At 37.5% G+C, this 25,069-nt stretch overlaps 1 protein-coding gene across 4 annotated transcripts; it reads left to right on the plus strand.

Annotated features, from left to right (window-relative positions):
- Positions 1-206: 206 nt before the first annotated feature.
- Positions 207-24,907, plus strand: RHOT1 (ras homolog family member T1). 4 transcript variants are annotated; one of them, XM_085077277.1, is made up of 21 exons: positions 207-379; positions 2,785-2,843; positions 4,731-4,812; positions 5,734-5,777; positions 6,524-6,577; positions 6,944-6,996; positions 7,543-7,651; positions 8,211-8,312; positions 9,718-9,816; positions 10,234-10,342; positions 10,916-11,036; positions 11,731-11,815; positions 12,174-12,319; positions 12,923-13,023; positions 13,244-13,374; positions 13,744-13,827; positions 14,592-14,711; positions 15,059-15,261; positions 16,654-16,776; positions 22,171-22,314; positions 23,749-24,907. In XM_085077277.1, the coding sequence occupies exons 1-21, from the start codon at positions 343-345 to the stop codon at positions 23,864-23,866; spliced, it is 2,124 nt and encodes a 707-aa protein (XP_084933403.1). In that variant the 5' UTR covers positions 207-342; the 3' UTR covers positions 23,867-24,907. The 4 variants fall into 4 exon arrangements, with proteins under 4 accessions (XP_084933403.1, XP_084933404.1, XP_084933405.1 ...); XM_085077278.1 differs by lacking the exon at positions 22,171-22,314 and having other exon boundaries at positions 208-379; XM_085077279.1 differs by lacking the exons at positions 16,654-16,776; positions 22,171-22,314 and having other exon boundaries at positions 208-379.
- The last annotated feature ends 162 nt before the right edge of the window (positions 24,908-25,069 follow it).

Below are 25,069 nucleotides of genomic sequence, written 5' to 3' on the forward strand. Positions count from 1 at the left end.
GGTGGTGTTGAGTCTAGGCTGGACTGGACGATCTCGGAGGTCTTTTGCACCCTCACTGATCCCGGGATTCCCGGTGCGCTCCGAGTGCCCCGGGCTGTCGCTCACCGCTCGCTGCGGTCACGGCCGGGCCGAGCCGCGCTGACAATCAGCCGCCGCCTCCCGCCACCGCCCCGCGCAGCCTCCGCGCAGCCGCTGCGAGTCGCCAGTCCCTCGCGAGCCGCCGTAGCGCGCCCTCCCCGCCCCGTGAGTGGAGCCCGGGCAGCGAAGGCCGCAGCGGCGCCGCCGCCCCGCCCCGCCCCGCCCGGTGTGAGCGGCCCCGGGCCGGGGGCAGCGAGCGCGGCCATGAAGAAGGACGTGCGGATCCTACTGGTGGGAGAACGTGAGTGCCGGGAGAGGAGGGCCGGAGTGCGGGCCGCCGGCTGTCATATCGCCGCGGTGCCGCGGGGCTCAGCCCGGCCCGGGCGGGGAGCCCGGGGCAGCGCCGGCCCGGCGGGGCGGGCAGGGGTCGGGCCGGGCGCTCCGTGATCTCTCGGAGCGTGGGCCCGGAGCTCCGGCTGCCCTCTGCCCTCTGCGCTGGGCACCGGGCACGGCCGGCACTTGGTGGAGCTGTGTGGCTTGGACGTCCCGGGAGATGACATCGGTATTTGGCCACGGCCTGTTTAAACTTTCGGTCTTCTTCTTATTTTCTTTTTTTTTTTTTTTTTTTCTTTCGTACCCCTGTGAAAATCAAACTTGCACGTTTCCCGTTTACTGGCTTTGGAAATGAGTGGTCTGATGTACTTCTGGTGGTTATAGGTCGGGTGTTGCGGGTTTGTGGCCAGGACAGGGCCAGGGAGCCCAAGTCCCTTTTTCTGCTTTTAACTTTCTGCGTGACCTTGGATAAACAACACACACGTAGGTGCATGCCAGAGGTGCAGTGGGTCTGGATTTTTTAATGTGTTCCTGAAATAGTGTCCTGAAGTTCGTACTTAGGTACCCAAATAATTGACAAGGCTTGTAGAGGCTCAGCTTCTCACCGATGTAAATAGCAGCGAGTCGGTTCTGTTACTTTCCAAAGCGAGCTTAAGTTCCTCAAGGGGAAAGAATACAGAGTAATTATCAAGTGTTATTAGTAAAATTACCTAATTGTACTAAGAATGTGGTTCTACTAGCAAAGTTTTCCTGAGGATTGAATGCCCCATATATATTTATAGTGCGGTTTATGCTGTTGTTTTATAGTTCAGGTTGGCTCTGTACTGCATAAAAGGGTTCTCTGTGACTTTTCTTGAGAGGAATCTTGAGGGAGCTGTCACTGTGCAGAAAAAGCTAACTCATTAACATTGTATTTGGTTAGTTTTGCATGACTGTTTAGGAGTTGATGCCTTTGAATACTCAGTTTAATTCCTCCTTGGAATATATGCCTGATGTACCTCACTGCCTTTGGCAAAGCTGTGTTGTGGGTTGGCTCTGTGCAGTGGTTTCATCGCAGGTGTAACAGGTGCACAGGTGCCTTGTTTTGGCAACAAGGTTCAAAATGTGTCCAAATGGGAATTTTAAAGATACAACTCTCTTTAATATAGCAATGTGTAGTACATGGCACACATCAGGGATTGTGAGCACCTCGATGTTACACTTTTGTTTGACTTGTAATGAGGAGGAGGGAGAAATTTGTTTTACAAATTGGTAAAACTTTTCAGTTATAGTGTCAGTGCTGCTTTGTATATGTGCCTCATGTGTATTTATTAGTCTGAAACCACAGATTAGTCCAGACCATCTAAAACTTGCTAGATGGTAACAGCAGACTGTCAGTTTGGGATATGAAATATGCCAAGAGCTCTTTGTTGTAAGCCTGTTCCAAAACTCAAAATTTTTCATCCCCTGTGGTCCAGAGTTCAGGTTTAAGTTGGTGTAGTCCTCATAACCAGGGTGCAAACATCAATTTTTAATAGCCAGTAATTGTCCAAATATGTTCGGCTTGTTTTGTACCATGATGTCAAAGACACATAAGGAAAAAGACAAGTTAATTATCATAAAGTGGTGTGCTGCTTTCCTTCATCCCAGTCAGCTGGATACTGTTTAGGCTGTTATTTCTAAGACTATAAATTGGAAAAAACAGAGGGTTGACCTAGACTTGAACAAAATAACCCAAATGTCTACACTTGAAGCTATGGATTTTCACAAAACTCAAGGACACTAGAAAGTGTATTAGGAGCTTCTAAACACTGAACATTTCCACACCAGCAACACATAATCTATTTTCAGTCATAAGAAGTGGGTTTCTGTATCCGCAAAGCCAGTTTTGCCATTGTTTCAAGTTAGAACTGTCTTCGTCAGGTGCAAAATACACATCACTATTTTCACTAATTAGTAACTTTACTTACGTATAAGAAAAGTACTCATCTTTTTCCTGTGGAAATAGGAGAACTTCCGAAACGCTTTTGATTTTTCTGTGTGCTTTGTTTCTATTTCTGAAGTTGTATTAAAGCATTTCTAGTTTGTTTTGATTATTTTTTAAAGTGTTCTATGTTAAGGTTAAAACCAGCTAATTCTTTTGTGTAAGGCACAGCAGAATTTGGTTACCTTCTGGATGAAATGCAGAAGTGGGAGATGGATCCTAAGGCTTTAAAATAAATAACTATGAGAGAATTGCTGTCATCCATATTTAGTATGATTAAACAGCAGCTTAAAAGCTTTTAATGTGGTGAATTGAAAAATGTTTTTTAAATCTTCCCATTTTAGGATGGGATGCAACTATTGAGTGTAACAAAACAAATTATCTAATATCCGTTTTTAATGCTTTTGCAGCCAGAGTTGGGAAGACATCACTAATTATGTCTCTTGTCAGTGAGGAATTCCCAGAAGAGGTAGAGCACTTTTATTTGTTTTCTAAGTTTTATTTCTATCCTGTCATAAGTTAATAGACTCTGCTTTAAAGTAATGTTTAAAAACAAAATAAAGTTTAAAACTTCAAAGATGACTTCAGGAAGAGTGATGTAGGTTAGTTTAAATATATCTCTGTATGAAGATTAGAAATTTAAGCTTTATCTAAGTTCCTTTCTTATTTTTCTCATTGTTAATTAAACTAATTGTTGTATGTGTGATGAATGGTAGGTTTTTTAAGGAGCTGTAAGTGGTCCAAACTGGCAGCATATTTCAACATGAGAGACATAAATGGGAAGGTGCTGAAAGAGACAAGACCATCAGTTTTTTGGAGGGTGTTGCATTTAGAGAGCAAGTAGATTGCAAAATTATTGAGAATGAAGAATTAAAAAGTCACATTGTATAACTTACACTTAGCCACTTTTTGTAACTAAGCAAGAAATTGCCCTTACTTCTGTCTTTGAACAATATTTTCCTGACTCTTGAGGTAAAAATGGCAGAAAAAGCCATTTAATAATAATACTACATATTATTCCTTTAAAAAAGGAGCAGAAATAGTTTTCTTTATACCATAAAAAGAACCCTAGCTGCTGCAAATAGTTAAGCTTTTTACATATAAACATGAATGTTTATTTCTTCTGATCACAGGTCTTAAAATAGACATCATGTGCTACTCTTTGAATTTACTCTGCTCTGGATTTAATGCAAATCAGTAGGTTACCACAGTTCAGAAGTCAAGACTGGATTGTTAACATAACTGAATTTTGTTAACATAGTTGAATTTAGTTCTAACCTTGCAGGTAAAAAGGAGGTCCAGTTCTTGTTCTTAAAGTGCTCAGGGACGCGTTCCTTTGGCAGGTTGTTTCTTAGTGTATTTAGTGAGTTGTAGTCCTCTGTTCACTTCTCTGCTCCTTCCTGCCATGTAATCTAGAATATTTATCTAAATTCATGAGGAGAGAAAAAGCATAATTTATATATAAACACAGAATCTCCCTGAAATTACAGAAATAACTTTTACAAAAGTACTGTCTCCTACTAAAGCTGCAGAAATAGACCTACCATATCCTCAGGCCAGTCAGGCAGATCAGAGTAACATGATGGGGTGTAAAAGGCACTTCAGGCTTGGAAATAGTATTTAATGTGTGGGGTGCTATCAGTAATCATTCTTGAGAAAGATCTGAGCAGAGCCCGAAGCTTTCCAAAGGGATGTTGTGGTGATTGGCTTTCCTTTTTCCCCTTGTTTTACTAAAGGTAAAGTAGCATGAAAGTTCAGCGTCAACAGGTAAAAGGCAAAAAATACAGGTGCAGGCGGTTTTTATTAAAATTAGGTTTAAGTTGATTGTTCCTGAGTATGGATTAGTATTCTCTGGAAAAAAAGAGCTATCAGAGTTTACAGCATTTTTCAGAATAACCTTTTTATTAGTATCATGTTTTGCTTTGCAGGGTTTTTGGAATTTAGTGTTTAACATTGTTGGAAGCAAGGAAGTTGTCAGGTTACAACTGTGTAAAAGCTGAGCCTTGTACTTTTTCTGTCATGCTTGTTTAGGTGTTGGATAGAGTGGATTTGCGTTTTATAGAAACACTCTATAAATGTATCCCTTAACAGCATTGCTTTTCTGCAAAGCATGCCAGAAGTTTCTTATGCAGTGAGTAGACTGGTAAAAAATGAAAAGGTAGCAGTGACTTTCAGTACATTAAAAAAGCAAACCAAACAGATAGAAAACAAAAGTACTTGAACAACTAGACAACTTGAACAACTAATACTAGTTGTATTTAAATCTGACTGATTGGCAGGTGTATTATAGTATATGACTTTTTTACCATCTGGATTGTTTTTAAAGGCTCTTTCTTGATGTTGCTTTCCACCCCAGGTTCCACCCCGAGCTGAAGAAATCACCATTCCAGCTGATGTCACTCCTGAAAGAGTGCCAACCCACATAGTGGATTATTCAGGTAGGGACTGCTCAATACCATCACTCACTTACTATGGAATTGTTTGTCTGACCCAACAGCCCCTGTCAGGTCTGGGACCAGAGCTACAGGTGGGAGAAGCCTATAGAGTAAAGTAGAGACCTTCTGAATTTCTAAGTTAGGACACCACATAATTTTGTGTCAGTTTACTATTTTGTATTTTTTCATATATTGTAATCTTATTACTGAATAGATAAATAGGTTCACTGTGAAGGTTCATGTGTTATCATAAATCCTTGCAACTGTTGCACAGTGAGAAAAACTCTTCTGCCATTTACTGTGGAAGCCAAGAGTTAGGCTGTGTTAGCAGGTACCTTCATGTCTTCTCTCTCCCATCACTGCTGAGGAAATGCCTTTGGTATGTTTACCTATCTGGAAAAAGAAATCCTGAATATTTTTTTTTGTTGGACTTGTCTTTAAATTTATGTGGAGTTTGTGGAGTGAGTTTTTCTTCCTATTGGATGATTTTTTCATAGATTTCAGTTAACAGAAGCTTGGTATCACTAACAAAATCATCACTATTGTAATAAAACTAACATATGTCATATTCTGATGTAAAAGTTTACATTGTAAAAGGAAGGGACTGTTGATAAATGTAGAAGAATGCAAACTATAACTTGTTCTGAGGAGAACCTGTCTACGAATGTAATTATTCCTCTTCAGAATAGCTGTAAAAAACTGGTGCAACAGACTGTTTCTGTCTTACAAATTAATGGATTGATTTCATTATTGTTTTGGCAGGAACACTCATTAGAGTATTTTATAAAAAGAAGTTTAAATAACAAGGCTTTGACAAAGCTGTCTCATGAGCATTCTGAAATACCCTAGATCAGTTTCAGAAGTATTTTATTTGGTTTGTAAAAATTTTTAGTATTAATGAATAACTTACTCTGTTGAATGCAGAAGCAGAACAAAGTGATGAGCAGCTTTACCATGAAATATCACAGGTAAGTGTATTTTAGTGTTTGGTAGAAAATAGTTTCGGAAAAAATCTATTCTTTGAAGTTCTCTGCGTTAAGCAGGCTTCAGTTTGAATTGAAGAAAAAAACCTTCTTGTTTGGCATTATCTGTTTTGTTTTTTGACCTGTGCTATAGGAAAGATTTCTCTATTTAAGAAAAGTAGGTACTGGCACTGTGAATTGAGCTTAAGATTTGTCCTTCCAAGTGAAAGGACAGAACCTAAATATCCTTTAATCAGCAAGCCAGTTTTGTATATAAGTAACTCTACCCTGAAAAGATCCATTTTGCTTCTTTCTGTCACGTGGTACTACTGGATTTATGAATAGCACAGGCTTCTTGGTGATTTTGTTATCTCTTCTGATTCCTATTTTCAGTGCACCTTTGCACATTTTCTGCAGTCTGTCATGGTGTTGCGTTCCATTTCTGGCATTTAGTTTGGTGCTTCAGTGCAGGCTGCACATTATGACTCTTCAGTTTGGATTTCCTGGTAGCACTGGTCTCTGCAGGTACAAGCTGTGACTGTCACAGTGCAATACAGGTTTTTTGGCACTTTTCAACATATAAGTTATGGGTTTTTATCTGTTGTGCAGGCTCCAAATAGCTTAAACAACTCAGGAACATAGTTCTGTAGTGACTTGATTGTGATGTTGTTATGTATGGTCCTTAATTGTCTCTGTTGCTCAAGTGTTTTTAAACAGTGGAAGTCCATGCCTTTTCTTTCTCTTCATTTTAGGCGAATGTGATTTGCATAGTCTATGCTGTTAACAACAAGAATTCTATTGATAAGGTACAGTAACACACTTTATCCCCTTATTGCTTGAGATGTAACTTGTGCACTGTTAATTGATGTCAAGCTGGAATCTGGATTAGACATTTAAAATGCCTGAGATGGAGTTTGAGATTAATTGTTAAGAGAATGGACAGATGTGGTTTTGCTTCTAGTCCGTTTCAACATTTGAGTTTTTAGTCATTTCACTTATCTGAGAAAGTTGCAGATTAATCAACTCCAATTTTTATTTGTTTCCTCCTTTGTGTGTAAATATGTGCCTTTTTTGGGAAAGAAGCAGTAGCAGTTGTAGCGAAACCTTTGCACAGTTCAGTCATATTTAATTTGAATATGTGTTTTTCATGTATGTTTTTAATCCCCCTTTAGGTAACAAGTCGATGGATTCCTCTCATCAATGAAAGGACAGACAAAGATAGCAGGTGCTTAAGTAAAGATGAGAAGTGTGAATTAGGCTGCACATCGATGGGTGTCAATGAACAGTGTTGAGAATATTAATTGTTTAAGAAAATAAAATTCTAAACTTAAAGTTTATATAAGAAGTCCAAGCAGCAAGAGATTTGAAGTATGTAGGTCTGTTACATATGCCAGCAATGTTATTTATTTTGAATTTCATGGGCAGCTTTTACCAGGTGTGTTTATATTTGCTGTGGTATAACTAGCCTTGCCTATATGGTCTGTATAACTTTTCTACTGGTACTGGTTTGGGTAATAACAATGTGATGAGTTACCATTGTATTTAACTGGGTGGGTTTTGTAGTATCAATGAGAAGTATATTTCTGTCTAAGTGTATATCAAAACACTTTACTTAATCTGCTGTCGTTTAGTTTTGCTCATTGCTTCCAGTGCTATTGAATTACATTATGAAAATAATACTGTGGTTTCTGATGGGAGATGAAATGCTAAATTAAGATAGGTATTTTTATCCATCTGTCTTTAAAGTTCTTAATATTTTTTTTGTTTTTAGGCTGCCTCTTATATTAGTTGGAAACAAGTCTGATCTAGTGGAATATAGCAGTATGGAAACTATCCTTCCCATTATGAACCAATATACAGAGATAGAAACGTGTGTAGAGGTATGCAGGACTTTCTGAAGTTAAAGCAAGTAACAAAAAATACATCCTTGCCAAGCATGTATGGCAAATTTATAGTAGAAAAAGGGTTTTTTTTTTCCCAAACTAAATATTTCAAACAGGAGTAATTATAGTAATGAGCTTATGTGTTATCTTTCTTTAGGGAAGGTGATACTGTTGTATAATCAAATGTTACTGTCAAATTCTAATATTTAGAGCCTCTTCACATCCTTGCCTTTAATGAGGGTTTTAAATTTAATATTAAGCCAGACAGATGTCTGCAATGTATTAAAAATTGATTTAATATGTGTGGATATGTATTTTTTTTTTTTTTCTGAAGCAGATAAGCTCTTTGATTTCTGTTCTTGGTATGGCAGATAATTGTAGTGAAACCTCATTTGTTAATTATTGAACAGGTACAGGGCCTGGATGTCTTTTTCCCAAACCAGCCCTGTACCCACAAGAGGGGACTAAGTCTTTAAAAATTTGATGCTTACATAAATTTCAGAAGTCACCAAATAGTCAAGAAACCTGCTCATCAATGTGAGGATTTCTCTTTCAGTGTTCAGCCAAAAACTTGAAGAATATATCTGAGCTATTTTATTACGCACAGAAAGCCGTTCTACATCCTACAGGTCCTCTTTATTGCCCAGAGGAGAAAGAGGTATTTATCCATAGATTCTTAGAGCAAGTAATTTGGGGGGAGTGAATCACATTCTTGTTCTTTCCTTTTCAGTGGATTTTGCATCTCTTAGTGTGTTAGTTTATCAGCATCCCACTGCCAAATGTCAGGCATTGCATCCCAGAACTGCGAGGGTTGTTTTGTGATGTATTAACCTGACCTGTCTTTGCTCTTCCTTCAAAGCAGTGAAGACAGTTTTTTGTTGCCCATGTGAGCTGCTGAGTAAACCGAGAAGCTTTGCTGATGGCTTTGAGCCAAATGTAATGTGAATCAAATTATGTCTTCAATTCAGTTCTCCTTTAGATATACATTTCACGGTAACTCCATTTATTTCAGGGAAAACACTCTAGACTTGGCCTGATCTAAGGGAATTTTTTTCTCTGAAAATCCTGTGACACTTCGGCAAAAGGGATAAGAAACAAGTGATGTTGCTGGTTTTTAGGTATCACGGGTGGTTAGCTGAGTGTATTATGAAGGAGTATGTTTAAAAAAAAATCCTGGGAAAATACAAGTAGAACCTCTAAATGTATTCATTTAGTATTGGGCAGTAGGAAGAGTGCTTCAGCCATAAATACTTTGTTAAGTAGAGAATCAGAGAGTAACCTTGTTTTGATTTCTTCCATCAGAATCATCTTTATGAGTTAGTAATGTTGTGATAAAATTGTTGTGCTGAAATCTTTTTGGTTTTCCAAAACCAATCTCTATGCAATCTGTGTGACCTCTGTGAAGAGAAGAGTCCCATCATCACAGTAGTTGTTGGGAGAGAATTACCAGTGTCTGTTTTCCTTCACCTGGAAGGTATCCTAGCAGTTCTTTTGTCCTAGAAATAGTCCATATGCTCAATGCTTTGCCTGGTAGATGAGTGACCCCTGTGAAGGTTTTCAATATTTGATGTTTGAAGCAAGCTGGCTGTAGTTCTAGACCTGTTTAGTTTTGCAAAGCAGTGGAGTTTTAAGGCTTTTTCTTTTTCCCTACCAAAAAATGCTTTGGGGAAGAAAAAAATAATTTAGTTGTTTCTTGAAATTTTCTATAGCACTAAGACTGAATTAGAGGGCTGAGTTGGTTTTTTTTTTTGGTTTTTTTTTTTTTTGAGTAACTTAGTAGTGCCACCTTCATCTTGTGAAGAGCTAAGATTCTTCTAATAATTGAACAGAAAAACATTTAATGGGGAATAATTGCTTTAAATTTATGGATATAAATTTGCTAAATCAATTTTTTATTTCCTCTTGCTTTCTACTTATTTGTACGTGTGAATGAATGTCTCTGTCCTGAAACTATAAATGAAGACTAGTGTGTGTTTCCATGTGATTGAGCTGCCTGGTGTCATTCAGTGTAATCTTTTTCTATTCAAGCCTGGAAAGATACTGAACTTTCTTTTATTCCTTAGATGAAGCCTGCCTGTATTAAAGCACTGACTCGCATTTTTAGAATTTCTGATCAGGATAATGATGGTACGCTCAATGATGCAGAGCTCAACTTCTTTCAGGTACCTCTCTTGCTTATCTTTCCACCATGCTAATAGTTGAACTGTATAATTCTGAAAAAACAGATTGTTTTTTAATAAATAGTAGTAAGGTGAACTGCAAGGGGTTCAGGCCTAAATGCTAAGTCTCAAGTGCAGCATAGAATAATGGATTTGTAAAAATGGAAATGATACTATTTTTATTTCTAACCATTGTCCTAGTTTTAGTTCAAGAGCAAAATTAAAAATCTATCAGTATACAAGCCCCAGTGCTTGTACTTAAAAATAAAAATACAATTTGTACACCTTTATTTCCGCTAAGTTGGATTGTCCTTAACTAGTGTATCAGAATTTTTCAGGCTGTATTTCATGCAGGACATGATGATTGTCCAGCCTCAGTAGTCAGTGGTCCTAACATGCTATTTTTGGGTTTTGTGTTAGAGAATTTGTTTTAATACACCATTGGCACCTCAAGCTTTGGAAGATGTAAAGAATGTAGTCAGGAAAAACCTAAGTGATGGTGTTGCAGATAATGGATTGACATTAAAAGGTGAGTCTTATTTTAACTCTTAAAAGATGCAACTTTATACAGTTGAAAATTACTCTTACATGAAAAAGGTGGTCTTTGGGAGTATGATCTCTGTCTTGATTCTTTCAGAGCTTACTAAACAGTGATATCTCAGTGTTATTTAAGCCCTGGGAAGTGCTAAACAAAAATCCTACCCAGTTATTTTCATGCAAAAAACTAAAAGCAGTCTTCCATTAGACCACTTTCATAGAAGACTCCTCCAAGCTAAAGCTTTCTGTTTTAAACTATTGAAAATACTTAGTTTATTTTCATACAGCTAAGTTATTTTAAAATGCTGGTACTGAACAAAGCATACAACAACAGAAAACCAGGAGGATTGTTTAAAGGAAACGGTTCCTTGGAGAGCACTTTTACAAATACCGTGATTTCTGAACGTTTGGTCTGTGTAGATAATGCTGTAATGTCATCGAGGGGGTCTAAGTCTGAATGTATATCTCATGCTTTTTTTGTTTCCAAGTCTGATACTGATTCTATTCAAAATGCAGCAGGTAAAGCACTTTGGGGCCTTAAGACTTCACCATTTTTGATTTTTAGGTTTTCTTTTTCTACACACACTTTTCATTCAGCGAGGAAGGCATGAAACAACTTGGACTGTTCTGCGTCGCTTTGGCTATGACGATGACTTAGAGCTTACTCCAGAGTACTTGTTCCCTCCGTATGTATCACTGATTTCAGCTTTATAAACTTGAGTTTAGTCTATGTTGCTCCTGCTCTGGCAGGAGGAAAGGGTTATTCTAGTGTGTTTATTTAGCACATTGTTGCATCAAGCACCTCTCTTACTTTATGTCCCACCAGCCAAAACCTTCATGTGACTGAATGTTAGGAAGGAAGAAACCTCTTGTGCCAAGTTGTGTACTGTTCTCTCTCTTTATAAGAAAGGTGGCAGAAGAGACTCTTAATACAAAACTGGAGCATAAATCTGAGCGGTTGCTTATTGTATGTGGCATAGAATTCTAAAAGACTTGTCAGTATTTTTGTAGCGTTTTAGGCCTATTGAAAAATCGCTAATTAAAAGGTTAAGAGATTGATGAATTCTGTGACTTCTATTAAAAAATGTAAATGCATCATTTTTTGTTAAAACATCCCAAACCCCAAACTACAAAAATGAAGCAAACCAATGAAGAAGTGATTACTGTAGAGCTATATATCAAATAATATAAGGGCACTCACTCGTTTTAGAATTCCTAATAAAAAGTATGTGCTTTGATCTATGTGAAGATAAGTTATTACAGTTAAGTGCCAAGGTCAGATACTAAATGTTATGACTCATAAAGTATGTATTTTGAGTTTTAGTATTCGGTATTTTATAAACCATTAATGCTTCTTGTATTTTTGTTTTCAATAAACAGCCTAAAAATTCCCCCAGACTGCACAACAGAACTAAATCATCATGCATACTTATTTCTTCAAAGTATTTTTGATAAACATGATTTGGTAAGCATTTAATTTGAGTGTGTATGTGTCCTTATGCTTAAGAACCTTAGTTTGCCAGGAGTTTTGCTAACAAAAATGTGTTTTTATCCTTATGTCGTTTTATTCAGAAATTGGCTTTAGCTTAACCTATGGAGTGAGAACTAATCTGCTGCTTATGATTGTCTACAAGGAGAGCTGGAAGTTGTAGTACCAAATAGTTTAACTAGCTCATATATTTAGTCTTATTTAAAAACAAGGAAAGAACAATGATTTAAAAGAAAGCAGCTCAGTTTCTTGAATCTTGCAAGTGTACAGCAAGAAAATACCAGTTTAAAGTATACAGGAATTGAATTATGTCTGATACCATATTTTGTTTCAGGATAGAGACTGTGCTTTATCTCCTGATGAATTGAAAGATTTGTTCAAAGTCTTCCCTTACATGCCATGGGGACCTGATGTGAACAACACAGTTTGTACAAATGAAAGAGGATGGATCACATACCAAGGGTTTCTCTCGCAGTGGACGTAAGCCTGATAGAGGACATTTTAGTAGTTGAGAATTTTGGGTATGGTGATGTGTGTGTAGAGTCCTCTTAAAAAAGCAGTAGAAGGAGTAAAACTTTAATAGCTGGAAATTGACCCAAGCAGTCAGATTTTTGCAGCCATCCAGTGGTGTAATATTCAGACTGTTTTTATGACCTTTTCAGGATTTAGCCAATATTTAGGGCTAACAATGAGGAAGTATCTCTGCAAAATGTGGAAATCTCTATGATACCTGTTGAAATGTTACTGTTGTTGTTCTACTGCTTTGAGATGGTTTCAAAAATGGTGCTCAATAATGAGGGTTTTTTTCCCAATTTAAAATACGGAAAATGAGAAAAACGTTTTTTGAGGAGATAAGAAAATACAGTGTAGATTGAGAGGCCTCAGCAAGTACTGCCTTTGTAGTGTTTTGGTGACCAGTAAGACTGGTAAAGTTGTCACCATTGACCCTCAGCGACTTTTGTCCTTTAGTATGCATAGAGCCAGAAATGTTTCTATCGTGTCAGTTTGGAGATAGGAGATAACTATAAAGAATTGGAAACACAGATAGTGACAATTGAAAGTTCTTTTTATCCCCTGTGCCAGACTAACCACATACCTGGATGTGCAGCGTTGCCTGGAGTACCTGGGTTATTTAGGGTACTCCATACTTGCAGAACAAGAATCTCAAGCATCAGCAATTACAGGTAATACAAATTTGATACAACACAGGAATTTAAATTTAGAAATACACCAAAGAGTGAATTGTTTCATGGTTCATCTTTTTTCAGTTACTCCCTTTCACTTTCTGCTCAAGTAAAACCTTTGATTTAATATTTCTGAGAGATTGTTTTGGGTGCATTTTCATATTTTCACATACATACATGCGTATACATCTTGTGAAAAGTGTTTGTGTTTTTCCAACAGTGACGAGAGATAAAAAGATAGACCTCCAGAAAAAGCAGACTCAGCGAAATGTCTTCCGATGCAATGTTGTTGGAATGAAAGGCTGTGGGAAGAGTGGAGTTCTTCAAGCTCTTCTTGGAAGAAATCTAATAGTAAGAAACCTGTTGCTTATATTCACCTGTATATGCTCTTGAGTTAAGATTAGACAGCACAAGTGATTGACCTTAGAGCTTTAATGGTTTTTACTAAGTTTGGGGAGTTCTTTGAAGAAATACGGAAGAAATTACTAAGGAAGAGTTTGTTTGGGGTTTTTTGGTTTTGTTCTTTTTTGGCATTTTTGGCTGTTGCTTGCAATAATGACTTGTACATCATGGATTATAGCTATGCATTTCCTTGGAAAAAAACCCCAAAGATTACTATAATTTTAATTCATTAATAAATGAATTTATTAATTTCAGCTGTTCAAATCTAACTGAAAGGGAAAAGTTGCTGTGGTCTAACATGAAATTCTGCCTTTTCAGAGACAGAGGCAAATACGTGCAGAACACAAATCTTACTATGCCATTAATACAGTCTATGTATATGGACAGGAAAAATACTTGCTGGTAAGGTTGCCTTATTCTTGTTTGCCTAAGACTAGTTAATGTTAAAATTCTGTGAATTATTCAGAGCCTTCTGCAACAAACTAGTTTTAATTCTCTCATCTTCTTAACATGGATTCTCCCCAGTTATTTTCTGTCCCAAATAGCTTCTAATTTTTAATGTTGATAATTTAGCTGAATCTGTTCAGGGCCTGCTGTTCTTGAAACCTTGACCTGAGTTGTACAAAACCTAATATATTTATGATTATGCTGCCGGGCATCAGATTGTAATGTGATAAATGAACAGAAGTCAGTCTATTCAGTACCTATTCAGTAAGAAGCATCTGTCATATAGTCTGATTAGAATGGCTAAAATTAGTATTCCGAGGGAGAAATCAGTTCTTAAAGGCTTTAATTTACTAATTTTTTCTTATTTTCCTTTATGATAATATCATCTCTTTCTTTGTTTTCTGAGATGTAGTCCTCTGCTCTGTGGTTTTCCTCTGTAGGATGAATGCCCATTTCTGTGGGTGTCTAAGCCTTTATGTTAAAGTAAATATCACTTTTTATGCTGAGATGATGATTGCCTGCAGATGTGATGGTAACAGCTTGCATATGCTGGTTGCATGGTAAATTCCTTCTATTCTTTTTGATTAATTCTATTGTCACTCCATTAGTTTGCAAGATCGATAAAAATGAGCCATAAAAATTATGAGAAAAATTATAAAATTCCTTTTAACTGCATAATGACAAGCTTTTTTTCTCTCTGCAACCATCTTTTTTTCCAGCTACACGATGTTAGTGACTCAGACTTTTTAACTGATGCTGAAACCATATGCGATGCTGTCTGCCTGGTGTATGATGTCAGTAATCCTAAATCCTTTGAGTACTGTGCCAGGATTTTTAAGGTTTGTGGAGTTTATATTTACAAACCTTTACATTTATATATCTTCCCCTTCTCACTGACTAAATATTCAGTGTCAGTTACCTGATCTGTACACTGGTTCTAGTGGTTAAAAGACATACTATTTCTAAGTGCAGGTTACATATCATGCTACATTAGAAGTGGTGCAGTTCTGTTACTCATACAAAGCAGACATCTGCTTTTCTATGTAAACTACTCTGCTTCTAGAAATGCCCGACTTCAGTGCCATGAATGTATCTTAATACTGCTGCAACCAGTTCAATACAGCCCTTCCAGGTTGAATGTATCACATACTGTTTCTTTCACTTTTTTTTTTCTTTAAATTTGCAGCAGCACTTCATGGACAGTAGGATACCATGTTTAGTGGTAGCTGCCAAGTCCGACTTGCATGAAGTTAGACAGGAATATAGTATTTCTCCCGCTGAATTCTGCAGAAAACACAAAATGCCTCCACCCCAAGCCTTTACTTGTAATACTGCTGATGTGCCGAGTAAAGATATCTTTGTTAAGCTGACAACTATGGCAATGTATCCGTAAGTACCGGAGCTGTTCCGTTTTTCATGTGCATGGTCACACAGAGCACCACTGCATGCCATTGTTAGCCACAGGATGGAACTACCTTACCAAGCTTTAGCAACAGAGAGACATGAATGACCTGAGTAGAATCTTCAGACTATTTCAAAATGAGGAACTTGGCATAAATCCAACACAGAAATCAGTCTCAGCTATTGTGGCTAAGGTGTTTTTTAAAAAGTACCGTAGTCATCCAGCTCATGATGCAAATTCCAGTGAATACATAGAATTCTGTTTGGTCCTTATTTTGGATACAAAAAGTATATCAGTTTTCATATCTTGGTATTTTTGAGATATTAATGAGTGGGTTGTACTGTAATCCTTGTTGATAGGTCAGTTTGACAGCTGATTACCAGCAATGACACCTTAGTGCACAACAGTTCCCCCAACGCACTGCTTAAAGTATTATTTATTCTCAGGTTGTTTATTACTATGTGCTTCAGTTCAATCATCTAATAAATCTTCTGTTTTTAGTAGAATTCATATATGAACACTTTTGGACTTCAAGTGCGAGATACTTAAGCTCAGATTCTCCTTTACTATACATCTCACTGTTGCTAAACTCACTTTGCATCTCTTTTTTTGGTGGGTGAAACTTCTAATATCGTGATGAACTACATAAGTATTACAGCAGATGAAGTCTAGTATGACAGCTGACATTTGCTTTAAAATAAATAGAACTAATGTCACTTTCACCCAAAATAATAGGGTGTAGTTAATTACTTGAAACTGAATTTACTGAATTACATTTGTAAAACTTTGGTTTTGGTTTTGGGTTTGTTTTTTTTTTTTTTTCCCCCTCTTGTGTTGATTTTGTAGCACTGGAATTCTGGGAAACCACTAAAGTGTAGCACTGACCAAATGCCTGTCATATCAATATTCCTGCTTCTCCCTTAGTTTTCAAGCATGTATGTTTGGTAGGGTGGGGAACAGAGGCAACACTCACCCTGTAAAGAGTGCATTTGAAGTGGTAGAAAATGTGGCTTCCTTTCCTTTGAAAAAGGGGTGTTATCTATTGCTGTGCAGACATACTCAGAAGCCTTTAAATGCTTCCCTTTTATGGGAACTTGTATAAATTCAACAAACATTCTCATTCATGTTTGTGCTTTGCTGTTAAGATCTTTATGTGGTGACAATGCAAAATGTCCAAGACACAGAACCTCTAACCTTTAAATTCTGCACAGCTGTAGTTGTACCCTTTCTTCCCCAGTGCAATTTTTTTTCCTTCTCTCCTTACTCATTCAAATGTACCTTTTATTCCTAAATCTCTCTCTTGGTTGTGGCGCAGTCCTAATGTGCACCTGATTTGATGAGCAAGATTTCAACTCCTGTCCTTCTGTGTGTTTTCGCAGCCATGCCCGGTTACGCTGTATGTGCGCCTGCAACAGGTGTACATTTTGCATCTGTCAGAACTTCCTCAACTCAGACTTGCTGCAATCTGTAAAGAACAAACTCTTCACTGCAGTTCTTAACAGGTCCTTAACTTTATTTACTAGGTACCAGGTGTGCTTTTAAAATAAAGGGTGTCTTTGAAAAAGCAATTGGTAACCTTATATACCTCAGATTTTTCACTCCATATCCACTAAATAGGCAGATATTTTAATAATTGTCATAGAATTATCCAATTTTGTTTAACTTGAAGGTTCTTTTGAGCTTAGTTCAGTCATTTTTCTGGAGCATTACTGATTTGGTTGTTGATTCAGGCTCTTTGTGATTGCAGAAATACTGTGCAGAAATTAGGACTGTGTTTTTAGGAACCTGCTAATAGATATTAAGTGTCTACAAATTGGTGTAATGTTTCTCACTTGAGACATTACAGGTTTTAATATTGATTAGAGGTAATGCCTTTTAGATACCAGTTACACAGATATTTTCATAAAGGCACAGCTTGACTTACAGCAGCATCTGGTAACATATTACATGTTTATAATTGCTAGTTTGATATTTGGGAGTTCATAGAATTTCTGTTGTGTGCGTGTGTTATGCTTGGCTTACACAAAGAGTGGGCATTTTGTGTTAAAAACAATAATTCAGATCTTTTAACATCTAATTCCTCTCTGAATGAAATGCAACATTGTAAGGAGTGGTAAATGCTTAAACATTTGCATTTCCAGATACTTTTGGAAAAACAATTGGTAAAGAGAGATAACTGGTTCTCAGCATTGAAAACAGTGCTATAGTTTGTCCTGTGCAAGCATTTTTTGACACACAGGATTTAGTAATACCTCAGCACTTGTCATCACACCCCCAGCAAAGGGGAGTTCAAACCAAACAACTGTTGCAGTACAGTGGTTCCATCATCCACAGCCTTCTTGCAGGCTTAAATGGTAAATGGGTTTATTCAAAGGCCACAGTTGGAATATCCTGGCATGCTGCTGGTCTATGTATGTTACTACTTGTTACAAGTTTCAGCTATAGCTGCTCCCTATAAGAGTGTCTGTCTCCTTTAAATGCAAGTTACACATGTGTAGGAGGTCTGCTGATACACCCACCTACAGGACTCAGCATTTTCCTTGTGAAATACCATTCTAATCCAAGATACAAGTATTAACCACAGCGTGAGAATTCAAGGAAGGATGAAAAACTCATTAGCTTGGGAAAAGACTGAATGAGGCTCTTCATGCTGCATCTTTTCTACGGCAGTCATCGCATAGACTGAAATCCCTTGAAACAGCAATCTCTTTGCATGTTGTCACTCTAAAACTTCATTGAGCAGTCACTACTAGAAGATCCCAGCTCTTCATCATTGAGGCTGAAATCACCTCTAACACATCTTCATTTTTTGGAATGGTTATGGGTTGCTCCATTTGCTGTTGTGGCTTGTTTCTTTCTTGTATGGGTTTTTTTTTTTTTTGAGTCCTGCATTAGACATTGAACTTCATTCTTCTGAAACACTGTCAGGGTCTCAGTGTACTGAAGTCTTTTAATGAGGTTTGGGATGCTGTCATTCCACACCTTATTACTAGGGAGTGTGGAACAAACACAAGAATCCACTGCTGCCGAAAAAGTCTTAATTCAAGCTAAGGAGAATTCCTCATAGGCACTTCCCTCCAGAAGGAAGAATTTTTTGCTAGAATTACTTTGTCTCTCAGTCACTAGGGTTTGTTGCAGGTTTGCAGCATGCTCCCTTCATCTCACCAACTCCCTAATCAAACACCTTGCTACAGGTTATTTATCATCCAGCACATGAGCTGCTGCACAACCTCATCTATGGTAGAGCTGGGATACCTGTAAACAGGAGGGAATAGCTCCCACTTTTAGGCACATAGGGCAGAAATGGAGTTCTTGTATAAAAATCACACATGTAGTGACGTGTGATTATATTAGAGACAGCATTTGGATCAAGAAGGACTTTCTGATGCAGTTAGTTTCTATAAATTTTCTTATTCTGCCTTCACAAGTGCTTACCATTAGGTCAGATAGTTGGGCAAAAGTTAGATAGCTGATGGATGAGGGAGGTTTCTCGAGAGTACTTTATTCTCCTGATCTCCTCCTATCCTTTTAGGCTGTGGAAGCTTTTCACATAAACTGAAACTTTTCATGCTGGACCCTTCCTGTGCCATTTGTTGCCAAGTAACCCCTAAACACTGTTACCAAGGCATGACATAAAATCACATTTGAATATTCCCACCATAATACTTAAAGGATGAACATAGCCACTGTGCAACTGAGAAAGCTGTTCATGCCCACCCTCAGTTTCTCTTCTGTGGACAAACTTCAGAGGCTGCCTGAGAGTTGCAGGCTGTCAGAAAGGCAGGCTCAGCTTGGAGATTCTTGTGTTGGTTTGAACTACCCAGGATCACCTTTTATTGGTTATTTCAGGAAGGAGGCACAGCATTCAAAGCACTAGACATGCATGTGTGAGACTTGTTAATATCCTGTAATATTTTTATAGTTTTAATTTGTTCTTTCCTTTAGGTGTTCACTTGTATTTGTCTGGCTGGCACCTAATCTCTTTTTACTACATTGTTTTACCAAAAGCAGGTTTTCTGCTTTTGTCATTCTAACCCTTTCTTTAATGATGAGCTTGGATTTTTGGCTTTTTTAATTCTTGGTGTCAAATAATCCATGTTGCTTTTTGCTTGTACAGCAGTGGCATTTTTCAGCTAAGTTAATTTCAAAATAAGATAATCCTAATGCATGAGAATTGTGTTGTTCAGCAAGAAGACTTCTTGGAGTATGTTTTTCTTTTAAAGTTTTTAAAACATTGTGGAATTGAAGTGAAATCTACTTGCATATGAAACATGGTTGTTTCAGGAATTATGAGTAAGGTTTTGCTTTCTGTGAAATCAAGACAATAGTTTCATTTTCTTGTAATAATGGGAAAGTTCTATGACCCAGGATCTGTTTTTCACTATGTGCAGTGTACACAGTTTGTTTTTCAAAACTTGTATGTTGCCATTAAATCTAACTGCAGAAATCTATCCCTACACTTAGGTGTCCCCCAAATTAGGACAATATAACAAAATTTTGCTAATTTATTTTCCTCCTCTAAGCTGTCCAGTACCCCAGACCGCAGAGAAATTTGCAAACCTATGTCCCCTATGTCTTTCTAAGCAGAGTGTGTTGAGTTGGCATTTTACATCCATTTTTAGGTTTTGTGGATAATAAGATGCATTTGGAGCTTTTCACATTTTAGATGACTAATGCATGGGGGAAATTCTAACTGCTGGACTTAGTTTGCATCTTAGGAAAATATGTGCCTGGAGGGAAGCTGCAGCAGCTCGTGCATGTTACGTGATGCTTTTGGAATTCAGTTGCTTATGTTTAATGGTTAGAACCTTTGTCAGAGCAGGCTGCTGCTGCTGCTGCATGAACTTGCTTAGAGTTCTGGTGTAAGTAGCCATGGGAGCAGCCTGTTGGTGTCACCACTGTGTTTTTTAAATGCTTTGGAAGTTACTGCAAGAATGTTTTTGAATTTCTGTGTTTAAGGATAAACCTTCCCAGACCTGGGATTATTCTGCTGCTCACCTAGGGAAAAGTAGCAGCATCTGCCCATAACTCAGCAGTTTCTGTGTGTACCCGTGGCAGGCATGCTCAGTTAACCTCTTAGTAAGGGCATGTGACAAACTTCTTGTGAATTCTTAAAGTTTTTTTAAAAAAAGACTTTTCAGATTTCAAAGATCTTGTTCAACAAGTGACATGATACTTAACTCACTGTTAAGGGTAGGTTGAATAAAAACACACCTTTTTTTCCCAAAATGTGCATTAAAATCTGAATTTTATGCCAAAGACAAAATTTCTAGACTTTCTTATATTTGTGGAACTAATTGTATGATTAAGTACACATAGCAGCCTGTCTGGAAAGTTCAAAACATCATTCTTATTACTTATAAGCAAGAGCTTCAAATACAGCTTCATTTATGGAGTCCTGATTGCTACTCAGTGTGTGTATAAGTGCGCATCTAGATAGATGTTTTACCCTTGGAGAGAATATTTTTTCTAATTCAGGGTTACTTTCTTACTAACAAGGCAGTAATAATTTCTACCACTGGTGAAGTTTTGTAAGAACAACTAGACTGAAATAAATTTGAACATTATTTTTTGAACAGGTAGAAACTTTCAGTATGTATTGAGAAAGGTTTTCATGCATTGTTGCCACCTTCATGTCAAAGAACCTGTGCTGGAAACAAATACTGATTTTTTTTTTTTTTTTTAATTGTCTCAGATTTTTTTAATGTTGTTTCTTTAATGGCAGCTAAGCAATACTAGAGATTAAAGTTGTAAAGATGCATTTTATGACAGCATAAGGAACATTGAAAGAAGAAAAATTGGACAAAGTTTTACAAAGTTGTAGAGCAGCTAGAAATCCATAATGTTCTGAATTCCAGTAAGCATTTTTGGGCTGAGATACTCAGAGTAAATTTCCTTGAGGTTGTAAGACAAGTCCGTGTCTTAGTTTAGTTCCTTATTCAAATGGAAGAATGAAAGAGTATGCTATTGTTAGGCTTAGAAAAGGGATCAAAGCAAATATACTCTCCCTTTAGATATTACAAGAGGATTTTATCATGGCTGAGAACATACTAATTGTTTTTAGAATGATGAAACGTGCTCAAGCAAGTTTCTTGCATGCCATTATATATGGACATATGCAAAACAAGGCAAATTATAGATAAGATTCAGAAAATCTAGATGTGAGAGACAGTGCTTTATGATGAAATGCAAAAGCATTAATTTGCAATTTAAACATTGATTTGCATATTTAAAGGAATGGGGTTTTAAACTGTACAAATAGTTGGTGATTTGAATTAACCAAATTAAACTGGAGAGTTGTTGGTTATACAAATGCTCATCCAACAGAGCTTGTAATCTGTTAAAATCATGTTACCTACAAGTGATTTATCTTACATACACAAATGAGTTTTATAATTTACAGATATGAAGACAGTGATATTACAGACTTTTACTAAAAAAACCCTGAACTACCACTGTAGTGATAAAATACAGTCTTTGAGTTCTCAGCAGATGGGGATCTCATCAGTTTTAGGGCTAAAGTGTTGGAGCCATTCCAGTGCGTTTAGCACAGGTGCTCCAGCTCGTGCATATGGTGCACTGTGTGCCCTGGTGTCCTGTGGACACATGGAAGTTGAGGCTTTGGAGATGGAATTGGAAGAGAATTTGAGTTGCTTAAGCAGATTTCTTTGTCCTTAAGGGCATTTACCTATATGAAATCATACATTTTACTTAGTTTATCAAAAATAGAAACTCCATTTGTTCCTGGTTTTGCCCAAGCACTAAGTTTTTAACAAAGCACAATCAGAATCAGGGGCTAGGTGTCTAAAAATCAGAAATTCTCTGGGCTTTTTGATTTGAGAGGGTTGCTGTTGTTGAGCCATGCAATGAACTGCAATGTGCATGTGTGTGAAAAGGTTAAGAGCCTACCTAGCTGAGGTGGGGGCCATGCTGTTAGCAGACGAGGAGAGCAGGATTATGCAGCAGGTGCACGCCGTCCACTCTTTAGAAGATTCCATCTTCATGGAGTCATCTCTTGGTCCACGTTTGCTTGAAGACAGGTAACAACAGCCAAACCCAGGTGACCTTGCCATTGCCTTTTCCCTTTCTTCCCCTCAGCAAACCATGTGAGATTTAGTTTGCAGAGAGTTTGTTAAAACTAGCTGTAGAAAAACTAATGCTTGCAGAATTCTTGGATTTGATCTGTTCCATAACCCAGCAACACATTGTTAAATAAGATCAGGATTTTTTATACTAAAGAGCAGCTGTGTGTGCACCAAAGAGCCTGTTCTTCAGCATGTGGTATGACAGAACACTGATTATCTAGCTGATACGGCTCCTGCAAGTGTCTACTAAAGCATACCCAAAACTGGTTTTGTGTTTTGATAGCAAGTAACAATTCCTGCTCTGTTAAACAGCTTGTGAGCCACAGCTCTGCAATTCTCCCTCTATGAACTCCTGTGTGTGTTTAGGATCTCTGTGCTCCTTTACTTAACCCTCCTGCAGCTTCACTGAGTAACCCACGGTGATTAACACAGGCCAAAATATGTAGGCTAGTGAAGTTCTGTTCTATCTTTAAAGCAAACAAACAAATAAATCAACTTTACTATTGTTTAGGAATTTCCTGTGCTTTGAATTATGGCATTTATGATAACTTGTTTTAAATGGTAGCTCCTGCTTTCTGGTAAGCTGTCATACTTGAGACTGCTGTCGAGGGTGGCCAGCCATGTTTAACTGAGCATGTTCACATACTTCTTGCAATATTTGGGAGAGTTGGGTCATTGCCTGTCTCCATTGTCATGTGAGATGTGGCTTTTTCTCTCATACAGTCATTTCATACTGTCTTTTTCCTTTGGTGCCGTGATCACTGCTTGTTTCACTCGCACTCTCTCTTAGCTTTCAGCTTGGTGTTGGATGACTGTTGCTGTTCTTGTGACTGCTGGGAAGAAAGGGATTTACACATTATTTGATTCTAGCTTTTGGAAAAATATTACTTTCTACTTGTCAGTAAACTTTTTTGGGGGGATAGAGTAAGATATTCAACAGAACTGGGAACTTTTTTATGGAGAAGCAGAAATAATAAACTCAACATTTAAAAACAAAAGGAAAAGAAGGATTTTGCTGGACACTGTTGTTCTCATTATGGGTTCTTAATTATTTTAGCTATTTTTGTTTTCCTTTCTGGAATGCTTGCTGGTAGTCTCAAAGGAGACACCCTGCCCTCCCCACATCCATGACAAATGATGTGCTCCTGCATTTTTCCTCAGCCATGTGAGCACTTTGACTTCAGGGAGATCTGATGTGGTCAGGGCTGCAGATCAAAGCCTGAGCTTTAAGCAAAGCAAGATGACTGTAAAGTGCTTGTAAGGCTGAATTGTGAGCTGTTTTGCCTGTGACAAGTGTAGTGATGAATTTCCAAAAGCAGAGTAGTTCAGCACAAGTGTGGAGTTCCAGCCATGGAATTAACCTGGTTTTGTATGTGTGTTAAATTTCAGGCATGTGACACAAGCTGACCTCAAGAGCTCAACGTTCTGGCTCCGAGCAAGTTTTGGTGCTACTGTGTTTGCAGTTTTGGGTTTTGCCATGTACAAAGCGCTACTAAAGCAGCGATGATCTGAGAAGAAGCACATCTGGCCCTACCAAATAAGTAAATAAAAACCCACTTTTATGTACATTCTGAATGCTTTAAATTCTGCTAGAAATATTTATATATGCAGAGTTACTTTATTAATATTTGTAATTCATGCATAAGACTATTTTAAATTATAGCTCTAACTATGGTATTGCATAACCTGTGGAAAAAAAGGAATTGCATCTTAACAGCCAGCTAAAATGGCTTAATTTGTGAGGCCAAAAGGGAATTTGTTGTAAATAATGTGTACATATTAAAGCAAGTAAGACATTGCTTCCCAAAAACCTATTCAAAATACTGTTCTTAAATGTTCACCATGGTGGCATTCTAGCGTGTAGGTGAAATTAATTTTCAGTAGAGTAGATTCAACTCAAGGATCATACTTCCTCAAGGATTGCTAATTTATTCACAGTTATCTGAAGTGACTTCATCTTTTTGGACTATAAGCTATACCAGGCAGAATTTGTGATTTTCATTCATATTTTTAACTGATGAAAAAATTTGCCCCTCTAATCGTGTATTTCAGGAAAGAGTCACCTTTGCTGTTCTGGCCTATGATTTTGTATTTTACATGACCAGTGACTAAATATTTAGAGTCTGGTCTTTCTTTTAAAAGGAAAAAAATAAACTTCCAAAGCTGCCAGAACAACTTCATCTGCTGTGTGTAACCTGTTTTTCATTTTTCATTATGTTGTGTTTTATAACCCTCATGAATCAGATGAGAAAATTTGTGTATTATAAACATTTATCATTTGGAAAGTGTTGCCGTTTAATTTCTCACATCTGTCAATCATACCCATTGAAAGCTGTGTATAAGAGAAAACTACAATAGTACACAGTGCCTATTTTACTGTAGTATATTAGTTGCATGGATCACAGTGCATTCTGTAACAGGCTAGAATTACCTATAGACACAGCTTTTTTTAACGATCAAGTAAACCAAACATTAAATTCCTCACGACAAACCTATTTTTCCATTGCTGGCCTTTTCAAGTATTTCAATAAAATAACTGTGTACTGTGTCTGTGTTTATCTTCTTTTTCTTTCCCTTCCTGTGCTCTGAAAGATGGAGTTTAACAGAACTTTGTCCTTTATGTGGAAGGATGCTATCAGTGTCCCCAGTTGTTGGAGATTACATGTTTTGGCAATGCAGTTTCTGTGATGCCTCTTACGACTGCACTGCC

This window comes from Lichenostomus cassidix, chromosome 18, assembly GCF_008360975.1.
Source record: "Lichenostomus cassidix isolate B80296 chromosome 18, HeHo_3.0, whole genome shotgun sequence".
Lineage (NCBI taxonomy): Eukaryota > Metazoa > Chordata > Aves > Passeriformes > Meliphagidae > Lichenostomus > Lichenostomus cassidix.